General features: G+C 50.1%; 1 protein-coding gene across 1 annotated transcript; it reads right to left on the reverse strand.

Annotated features, from left to right (window-relative positions):
- Positions 1 to 8,445: 8,445 nt before the first annotated feature.
- On the reverse strand, positions 8,446 to 9,009 carry RABIF (RAB interacting factor). Its single transcript, XM_086630326.1, has 2 exons — positions 8,824 to 9,009; positions 8,446 to 8,707 (listed from the first exon to the last, which is right to left on the reverse strand). Exons 1-2 carry the CDS (start codon positions 9,007 to 9,009, stop codon positions 8,465 to 8,467), a joined length of 429 nt encoding a protein of 142 aa, XP_086486452.1. The 3' UTR covers positions 8,446 to 8,464.
- Positions 9,010 to 10,857: the final 1,848 nt, after the last annotated feature.

Here is a 10,857-nt window from a genome sequence, read left to right on the forward strand (position 1 = left end):
CTTGGCCCAGGTTCTGCTAGTTACCTGGGAGTAAACTGACTCTAGCCTGCAATTTTTATTGTATTCTCCATCACTAACTTTTAGCTTAGATACTGAAAATACACCTTGTCCTGCCCTACTACAATAATTGGCCTCATTTTTGTTTGGGTAATTGAAATCACCCATTAGACCGGATCTCTCTCACTGTGAAGTTAAAACTTTTTCCCCCGGTTGAGCAGTAACACCGTCTACCAACTTATTCATATTTCCAGCGTTTGGACATTCCCATCTGCACTGATTCTTCACTGCATGGTCCTTTTGATAAGAAGCTAGTCAGCTGGTGGTGCGGATGGCGAATGTGGCAAACGGTTCACATCTTGTACTGGTTTTGACTGAGACAGAGCTAAATTTCTTCACAGTAGCCTGTATGGGGCTGTTTTGGATTTGTGCTGAAAACAGCATTGATGACACAGGGATGTTTCAGCTATTGCTGAGCAGTGCTTGCACAGCGTCAAGGCCTTTGCTGCTCATCATGCCATCAACCAGTGGGTGGGCTGGGGTGCACAAGAAGCTGGGAGAGATCACAGCTGGGACAGCTGACCCCAACTGACCCAAGGGATATTCCAGACCACATGGTGCTGTGCTCAGCAATAAAACAGGGGGGTGGAGGATGGTGAGGGCTGCCCTTGCTCAAGGACTGTCTGGGCATCAGTCAGTTGGTGGTGAGTAATTACTTTATTTTGCATCACTTGTTTTTCTTGGGTTTTATTTTCCTCTCTGTCTTTTTTTTTCTTTTTTAAAAAAATATATTTTAGTTATTAAACTGTCTTTATCTCAACCCATAAGTATTTCTCACTTTCACCCTTCGAATTCTCCCCCATCCCACTGTGGGGGAGTGGGTGAGTGGCTGTGTGGTACTTAGTTGCCAGCCAGGGCTAAACCATGACACATAGTCCAGAGACACCAGTGGCACGGCTGTATCTATCTGTGACTGTTAAGCAGCATGGACTGGATAGTGTCACAGATCTGAACTGGTTCTTGCTGTCTTGAGTGCACACAGGGTGCTTTTAAAGAGAATCCGATGGATTGTTGACCAATAAAGCAGGTAGAAACATAAAATCCTCCGTGTACTGTCTTGGATTTGAGATCCTCAGTGAACTCCTGGTGACACTGACCGATTGCGGAGGAGCATCAGAACAGAGCTGAGCATTCATTTCCCCACTAGCCTTGAAGAGCTAAACACACTGTACATGCTGACTCAGCCAAAGAGCTCCAGGTGGTACAGTAACCTGCGGAGGAGCGTGTACACAAGGCAGAATTGCTTTGCAGGCGCACAGCAGGACCTCCACTGCAACCAGTGCATGCAGTTCAGCACTGCACTGACCTTATGGTACAGCTGCACATTGCAACACCTCTCTTCACTGACACCTGTGTCAACACCAATTAAACATCAGTTTAGCTGGCTCAGCAGCACTATAAATCTGGTCTGGAAGGCAGCGGATGCCAAGAACTAGAGTGAGAGGGTCCCAGTAGACAGAAGCTGATGCTGTGCTGTGCTGCTCTGAGTATGTGCAGCACTGGACACTGGGGCTTCACCTCTCAAAATCAGGAACTGGATCACAGGTACAGGCTGCACACAGACATTGCCTTTCGGTGCTAGCATACTGGGTTTCCAACAGGAGTTCCCAAATCCCAGTACGACACTGGAGGGAAAGGAGGAAACCACATACCCATGAGTGGTGCCGGCATCGTGAGGGCCTTGTGGAGCATCGGCACCACAGCCAAACAGGGGGACCAGTGGCTGCAGCAGGGATCAAGCTGACAAGGGCACTGAGACTCCAAACTGCTGCTGACACTCGCGGCGACATCTCTCACTCCTGGTTCTTCCTTATCAAGGGAAGTTTCTCCCATCGGAGTCTGAAGCTGTGCTTTTCTCCAAGCATCTTCCAAAATAACCAGGGATTCTGCAACGAGCTGCGGTCTGGATGTTTGCCCTGGAAAGAGCATGCTGTTAATAGTGTTCCAGGCAGTGTGCAGAGCCAGCTGCTCAAGGAGGTGAAGGATACCTGTGCTAACATGCCTTTGCTTATTTTCCCTTGCTCTTAGGGCCTCTCTTCCAGCTGGGTTTGAACAATGGCAGAGGGTGACTCCTGGCAGCACGCAGACAAGAACATTCTGCCTCTGCATGTACAGTGATTAAAGCTAGCAACTGTCTCCCTTCCTCTGAGTGAATTCAGAGACTCCTGGAGGACAAGGAACATGAAAGGGGGAGCAGAAGCACAGCTGAGTACGCACACACTCCCTGCTGCTTCCCCATAGAGGAGAAGCATGGATAAACACATTCATGCAGGGAACTCTCCTAGCACAGTTTCTTGCCCCAGGGACGTGTTGGCTCCTATCGATGCCACAAATTGCCCTGAAAGACTTTTCAAGGACAGACTTTGCTTGCAGTTCTGACCTGTACTGCCAGAATAACACCCACCAGGAAGGCAGGCTGCTGGAAGAAACACAGCTCTGGCGCTCATTGCTTTGGCCTCCTCTGGCAGCTGCATGGCAGCTGCTTTGGTCAGAAAAGGCCCCATGTTCAGGCCCAGTTACATTTATGAGATCACAGCCTGCCTTGGGCTGTTCCTCTCCACCCCCAGCCTACACGTCTGATATAACGTGCCACGGAGGGAAGCGTAACCGTGTGTTAACATGCAGAAACTGTATCTGAACAGTTCGTACTTTAACCCAAGACAAAACTGAAGCCCCTAGGAAGTGACCAAGTGATGATCTAGAGATATATCCTCTGCCACAAGCTGTTTCCACCCGTGTAGCTGTCTCGGATTCAGACACACAGAACTTGAAAAGCTGAACTGTTGCAATCTCTAGGTTGGACTGTGCCATTCTGGATTAAGTGTTAGGAAAGATGCAAGAAACAATTTTTCCAGAGCCTGCCTCCCCCTCTCAGGAGAGAGAAGTGTTGTCTCAGTGACCCAGGAACCTGCTCACTCTTCTTCAGCAAAGCACTTGATTTTCACTCTGTGCGTGGTCAGGTAATTTTCAGATGCCAGTGCACTTCCTCTGAAGCACACTCCTGCAAAGATAGCCAAAGATTCCTGTATTATCACCACGGTTTTCAGCACAAATCCAAAACATAGCCACATAATAGCTACTATGAAGAAAATCAACTCTATCCCAGTCAAAACCAATACAGTTTCTCTCACTCATCTGGGGGGGTGCAGCCCCACAGTTCAGTAGCTCTCATCTGGATTGCTAGGCTACCGTATCCCTCTTCTCTACCCTCACCCACACAAAAAGGTCCAGCTGCACTTGTAAGAAAGCTGCACTTTAAGAACCTGGCTGGCTTGCAACTCAGTACAAAAGTATTTGTGCTGAAATGCATAACAAATTACTGGTTAAAAGGAGCATAAAGCTGGCTTTTATCAAAGCCCTTATTTTCTCTTTGCACTTTGATAGCAAGTTCCGCTCATCTGCTGTGGTTTCTTTCCATATCCTCCAGCAGCTGCAAAATACTCGATGGTTTTAGACAAAATACTTGGTGGTTTAATGTTCCTTTGATTCTAGAGTTTGGTCTTTATTAACCTGGCTTTGCAGGAGACAGGGAAGCATTTCCCGGCGCTACATTTTGAAGGACCCTAAAGCTATTTCCTCGCTATTGTTTCCTTCCCTCCTGCTTTTCTTGTTCCTGCCAGGGAGTGCAATGTCAGGCAAGTAAAATGACCTTCAGAGAATATTCATCATACATTTCAGACTTCCCTCTTCTCCCAACACCCACACATTGTAGAAACTGCCCATGCTGATACTGCAGTATTTGTTCACATCGTGCAACAGTTCTGCTCTGCAGCACTGGTGGTTTAGGGAAATAAGCAAGGCAACATATGTAGCAGATGTAATGCCAAAAATACCTCCTAGAAAAAAACTGGCCTTGTTTTCATCAATCCACAGCTCTTTTCTAAACTTTGCTGAGCTCCTTGTCTCTATACATGGTGGCAGCAGGTTCAGCAGAGAAGCTGAGCTGCAAGTATTGCAAAGATCCTCCCTTAAGCCCTCCTGGCTGCCTATGTGAGGACTAGCAGAAGTGGCAGAGCTCTGGAACACAGCAGGCAGACAAATAGCAAAGTTATCCAAGCTATTACTTCAAAGTCCATATTGTCATAATTGCTCTGCCAAAGACTTCTGTAAAGAGATGAACAATCATGGAGAGACCTTTGTCATGGAGAGACATGGGTATTGTCAAGCCCAGAAACCAAGACCTTTTTGCTGACTTGCAAAAGTCTGCTCCAAGTACCACTTACCCACTTCAGTGAGATGCACTTAGTTCAGGAGAGGAAGAGTGCGAATGCGACCTCTTACAAGGCATGACTTGTGGCAGTTACCTAAGACAGCTCAGCTGATCTCACAGCTTCCTGCTGCCAAAAATGGGAAGACCTACCCCTGCCATTGCCTCCTACCCTCCTGCCATCTCATGCAGGCTGCAGAGCTCAAATTCCCATGCTTCAACCCAGAAGCCCAAGAAAAGAAGTGTTAGCTTTACACTAAGGTAGCAAATTGAACACTCTCAGCAAAGAGCTCAGCAGCTGGCTTGAAGGAGAGGCTTGGGTGGGAAAGGGAGCAGAGAGGTGAAGGTACATAAGGTGTCAATGTCAGCCTGAGCCCAGAACATCGTTTGGGGCTGTGAACCAGTTACAATACCTGAGTCAGAGTGAGGCAAGCTCTTTTTTTAACAATCCTAAATATATTTATATTTATGATGCATAAATACGTAACCATTACAAATAGGCATGCCTTAAATCCGGATCGGGAAGCAGTTAGACAAAATTGTTATTATTTGTCCCCACCCAAAAGCAGCACTGATGTAAGGCCCCAAGTGCTGGAGGTTTTGCGTACTGCCACGCATAGTCCTCACCCACCTGGATGGTGGGATCAGCTGGTGCAAGGGTTGCAGGTTTGTTACTATTCCCTCTCTTGGCAGTGCTACAGCTGATCTCCCTGGCATCCAGTGACACGATGCATGGGAATGGTTCAAAGCTGCACCAGGGGAGGTTTAGACTAGGCATTAGGAAGTATTTACTGAAAAGATGCTCAAACACCGGAACAGGCTTCCTGGAGAGGTCATCAATGCCCCCAAGACTGTCAGTGTTTAAGAGGTATTTGGACAATGCCCTTAACAACATGCTTTAACTTTTGGTTAGGCCAGAAAGCGGTCAGGCATTTGGACTAGATGGTCATTGTAGGTCCTTCCAACTGAAATAGTCTAGTCTATTCTATTAACGCAGAATGGGTCTTATGAGCAAAGTCTATGCAGCTATTTATGTATAGAATAGAATCCACCTTCAAATTAATTTAAAAGCAATCTGCACGTGGAAATAAGGGTTTCTGCTCTGTCTTGTTGTCGATGATAAAGAAAGATAGGCTGCAAAATAATTCTTGACCTGTCTTAAGTAAATGCTTCCTGTACCTGAAAGTTGGCTCTTGTCTTTTCCTAGAAGTTCCTGCAGGCAATTGAAAAACAGTTTTTCAACATGCTAGACAAAAAGCAGTGAAAAGATTGTATTTGTGAGACTATCCAGATTTTTATTAGTGCTCATTAACACACAAATCTGTTTAGCACATCAGATGCTCCCAAATCTGATGTTGCTGTCTGTTGCATAAACACGGCAGACCTTCCCTCTAAGAAGAGGTTTGCTGACTGCATTCTTCCTCTAAATTTCAGTTAGCATCACAGTGGAACTGCCTGGGCTCAAATTCCACAAAGTGACGCTGCCTTTTCCCTCTTCACCATTTCGCCCCCCCCTGCCCCCCTAATTCTCACTTCAGCTCTCAGGATATGAATTAGCCCAGGCAATGGGCTCCTGAGCAAACAGGAGCAAACTGCAAACTGCAGAGCTCTACTGCATGGCTGCACCTTCACCACCACCATGTCCATGCCTATGCTACTGGGACTTCAACAGTGTCTCTCATGACTTCTCCAAGCTGCAGGAAGCCAAGATCTTACCTGAGCTTGAAAGATCCCAAGGTCTCATCGTACAAAAGTTTCCTCCCATGAAGTCCTAACAGACTCTACATTTCTTCTCAGCATTTCCATAATCTGTGTGACCCTACCTTATACTTAAGAGTCAGCAGGAACCAAATCTGGATCTCCTGGATGATGCACCCATTCAGCACATCTCCCCTTTCACACTGAAGGGCAGGAAGAGCTTTCATTACTCACCGTCACTGAGCAATGCTGCACTGAAGAGAATTCAAATTACTGCAGTGAAGAAGGCCTTTGACCCGAGGTCTCCCATCTCTCCAGGAAGCATTCTACTGACTGGGAAAAGCTGCTGCCACCACCTCAGCTCCATCCCAGTGCCACCCACTGAATACTCCTCCATATCAGGAACCCACATGTACAATTTTTTTGAGAAGAGTAATTTACTCAGCATTAATCAAGTTGATATTCACAAGCCTGTTTGGCACAGTGGTGTCTTCAAAATGAAACTATTGTGCAGCATATTTTATATTTTAGTAACATGGACTATAATCTAGGTATTACAGGTCAAAACACATTCCCTAATAGACAACAATCTAAGTTAAAGTGTGAAATTAAAGTGACGTGATCCCACTATTACACTGAGCCTGTGCAGAACCCAAGTGAAGCTCTCCTGCCTTTCTAGGTACATTTCCTTGGTGAACCTGTTCAGTTACTGGGCTTAGGGCTGGAAGACAAGAAGGGCAGGAGAAAAGCAGTTTCATGTCAAATGTGCATCTGATGCATTTAGCAAGGACACAGCACAGGACTCACCTCCTACCCAAGAGAAAGCCTTAATCACCAGAGGATGGAGTTATGCCTCTCTCCCTCCCATTAATAAATCTTGACTACCCACATCAGAGGTTTCTGATAAAGCAGCCTCAGAACAACCAACATCTTGGTTGTTCTACCTTAAGGCAGAGTCTCTGAATCTTAAAAGTGCAGGCGCTTAAGCACTGGAAGAAGAAAGGACTTCTTTCTCCCTCGCTCGCTGTCAGGATGCCTTTCTGGAAAATCTATCTGAGGCCATGCCTGCCTTAGAGTCCTGCAGCAATACTGTTTTAGTAGAGGAGCAAGGAAAAGGTCTCTCCTACAGCCTTGTGGCAGCAACACTGCCAATCCTTAAGTACAACCAGTCTTGATTTTGGTGGTGAGTACAATTTCATCATCCCAGCGCAATGACAGTTGTGCCTTTACATCTGCATTGGTACCAAAAGTGTTTATTAGCATGGCATACTGCAGTAAGGCATGTCCTCTGCGACCCAAGACTAGCACCGTAAAGCTGCTGTATTATTCATACAGGGGTTTGCAAATGGGGAATGCAAACTGGACCACAATTAACAGAGGATAAATACAGTGAGAACCATGGCTGCTGCAGCCTGCTTCGATTTTCAGTCAGCTTTGTGCCCATCTTTTAAAAGGCAGAAACCAAACCAGACACAATATCCCAGCACTGCTCCTATCAGCTGCTTTTACAGAGCAGAAATTCCTTCCCGACTTCTCTGTTTAATGCACACACAGCTGTTTTGACATTCTTCAGCAGAGACACACAGTCACTGGACACTGCTTGTCCAATGATTCAGGTTGGAATCTCTTCATTTTTGCTGTCTGCAAACTCTACCTGTATCTTATTTTATTTCCAAGTACTCAGCTAATAAAACTGCATTCAATGTTAGTTAAAATGCCTTACACGCACTTTAGGTGCCGTATATTCTTACGGGTTACAGTTGTCAAGTAAGATGAGGTTTCAGAGAACCTAAATGTTAGGGTTTGGGGCAGGCAACATTTCTTCTGAAAACCAACAGAAGATACAGCCTTAAACTCTACAACTGCTTTGGCTGTAGTTCAGTTTAAGCTGCCACGGTGATTCAATGCAGCAGTCCTGTCCTGCCCTTGCTCTTGCGCCAGCATCCACATTTACATGGCTGTGTCACAAACTGATCAGTCTGAAAGACGTCTTAGCACATTTGAAAAACAGCAGCCACACAAGGAAGCAGTGACAGAGAGCAGCCAGGAAGGCCTGGGGGCTGCTTCTAGCAACAGTGGCAAATCAAGCTATTTGGCAAAATTGCTACGGTGAGCCGTCCCTGCAGGTCACAGGGGACCATCCCGCCGCCGCCGTCCTTCCCCTGTAGGTTCAGGTGAGGGGCTCGCTGTGCTGGTGCTGCACTTCTTGGTGCTGGTCAGTCTGTGGATCTGGGCTGTGTGGCGAGCAGCTGGCTACAGGTCAGCCACGCCGTGGGGTAATGGCTGCAGTCAGGCATGGGGCAGTTGGGCCGTGGGCTGCCAACCAGTAGGGCTGTGGGGTGGCCAAGCTGTGGTCAGCCCCCTGGGCCATAGCTCGGTCCGCCGCTGCCGGGCACAGCGCAGCCAGGCTGCAGGGCAGTCGGGGCTGCTGGCGGCCGAGCCCCGCTCCCCAGATGCGTGCCCGGGACCACCAGCCTGTCCTCAGCCCACGCAGCGCCGGTGTCACTCGTGGGCCACGCGCTCCAGCGCCACGTAGAAGCGCTCCTTGTCGTCAAGGCAGTGCCAGCCGATGGGCCCCGCCTCGCAGTCGGCGCACACCAGGAACTTGACGTTGCCCACGTCGCGGGTGATGCCCACGTTCTCGAAGGAGAACATGTCGCGCACCAGCCAGTGCTCCCGCACCACGTCCCCGCCGCTGCTGCCCGCTGCTGCCGCCGCCTTCTCCTTCATGGGCGGCAGGAGGAGCTGCGGGAGACACAGAGTGACCGCCGCGCCGCGCGCAGGGGCGCCGCTGCCTCCCGCCTCCCGCCTCCCGCCTCCCGCCGCGCCCTCAGCCCGCGCCCGGCCCCGCACCCCGGTACCTCGCGGCGCGCGAAGGTGGCGGCGCCGGGCAGCAGCACTCGGGACCCGCAGCGCCGGCACAGCACCGCCTTCAGGTTCCGGCCCTGCGCGCACACCAGCTCGGCCGAGCCCGGCGCGGCGGCGGGACGGGGAGGAGAGGGCGGACGCGCGGCCGCCGCCTCCATCTCGGCGCAGGCCGCCGCCATGGCCGCGCAGGCGCGCGGGATGGCACCGCCCGAGGGGCGGGGCCCGGGCAGGGACGTCCGGCGGCGCCGGGGGCGGGCGCGCGCGCGCGGGGCGGGGGCGGGGCGGGCGGCTGCGCTCCGGTGCGGGTCGCGGCGCGCGCCTCGCTGCTGTGGGCGCGGAGCCTGCGGGCGGCGGCCGTGCTGTGAGCAGCGGGGCTCGGACGGCCCTTGAGCTGCGGCTCGGCCTGCGGGGCCCGAGGTGACCGACTGCCGCGGCGGCTCGGCCTTGCTGCCAGCCCCTGGGGGAGCCGCTGCGGGGGCCCCTCTGCTAAGGCACGGGGAAAGCAAGGGGGGCCTGGCAAAGCTTCCCGCCGCCGCTTTGCAGACGGGAGGGTTGTGTGGGTGCAGCGGCGCTATGGTGTTACGGTGCGGAGGATCCCTGTGTTAAGCTGGGCTGTTCACAAGCTGGTAGGGAACGGTTGGCAGCGGAAGTCTGTCTGTTCCCGGGCATGGGAACCTGGGGACACTTGATGGCTGTTACAGCAATCGGAGAAAGCAGAGCCCAGCTGATGCTGGGCAAAGGGAAGGTGTCTCTCTGTGAAGCTGCTGCGTGTATTTTGCATGGAGTGACTATGAGTATTTCCGAGACCCTGGACTATGCTCCTTTTCTGCTGCACACAGCAGCTCGCTTAGCTGCTGGATACAGAGAGAACCCCCTCAGAAGCAGGGAAGGAGAGGGGAAGAGTACACTGAAAGGGACAAAGTGGTGACAGTGAGAACAAAATGTTTTCCAGGAGAGGAAGCCAGAGTTCAGCCTGGCCCGGAAGAGCCTGGGGAGAGCAGGAGACTGTGTCAGTGCTTACAGGCAGCAGTGCTGGAGACAAAGTCCTGGGCCCAAGTGACTCTTGGGCTTGCTCTTAACTGAGTGGCTTTGAGGCACTGAGGGGCTGTGCTGCTTTCGGGACCTGCTGCTAGTGGCCCACTGTTAGCCCTATTGGAAAGATTAGTGTTACCCAACAATAAAGGGGTTAAAGTTTTGTGTAGCAGTTTCATGAAGGGTTCAGTCGGCAGTAGGTGATTTACACACACCTAAAGAAACTAATGAGATGTCCATCCTTGAAGCTGTCAGCAGTGATTAAAACAGAGACTCTTTATCAAGAACTGTCTGCCCTTGGAGGAAACATCCCAGAAACTGCATAAACTTTGTTCCCATGTTTTTCTGAACTGTGAACATGCAGTGACTTGGGGGAAAAGGGAATTCCGGCAGGGGGAGATGGCGACCACCGACTCACGGACCACCTGCCCTAATTACACCCCAGACCCAAAAGAAAGGAGAAGAGGAGGAAAACTGAGCATGTGAAGTAATTTACATGAAAAGCGAGAGAAAATTAACCAATTGTTTAAGAATATGTAAATAAGTTATGAATTATGCATGACTGTAGTGTATAACTAATTTTCTGTCCAGAAGCCGGGTGTGCCCGCTAGGAGGAGAAATCCCCCGTGCACCCAGCGCTGCGATAAAGAATACCTGCTTTCTGAAACAAGTCTGGGAAAGTTCAGTTTCCTTTTCAGGTATCATTGGAATAGGCTTGTTGATTGTAGCCACTGCTTCTTCAGGAGGGAAAACAGATCCCAGGAGAGCCCTGATTCTTGCTTTTTCCTGACCATTTATTGTAAATATACAACATCCTTTTCCTACCTCACTGTCTCCCAACTGGCTGCTCCTGAGAACTCTCAGGAGAAGCCAGAATTGGGAACTGATGTTCAAGGTACTAAAGATACAGGATTTATCTGCAATCCAGCTGCTCACCTCAGGCTCCAGCCTGGGCAATCATGGTCTTGAATGCTGCACTGTCAACCTCAGCTCTG

The sequence above is a fragment of the Tauraco erythrolophus genome (assembly GCF_009769465.1).
Source record: "Tauraco erythrolophus isolate bTauEry1 chromosome 27 unlocalized genomic scaffold, bTauEry1.pri scaffold_49_arrow_ctg1, whole genome shotgun sequence".
NCBI classification, from domain to species: domain Eukaryota; kingdom Metazoa; phylum Chordata; class Aves; order Musophagiformes; family Musophagidae; genus Tauraco; species Tauraco erythrolophus.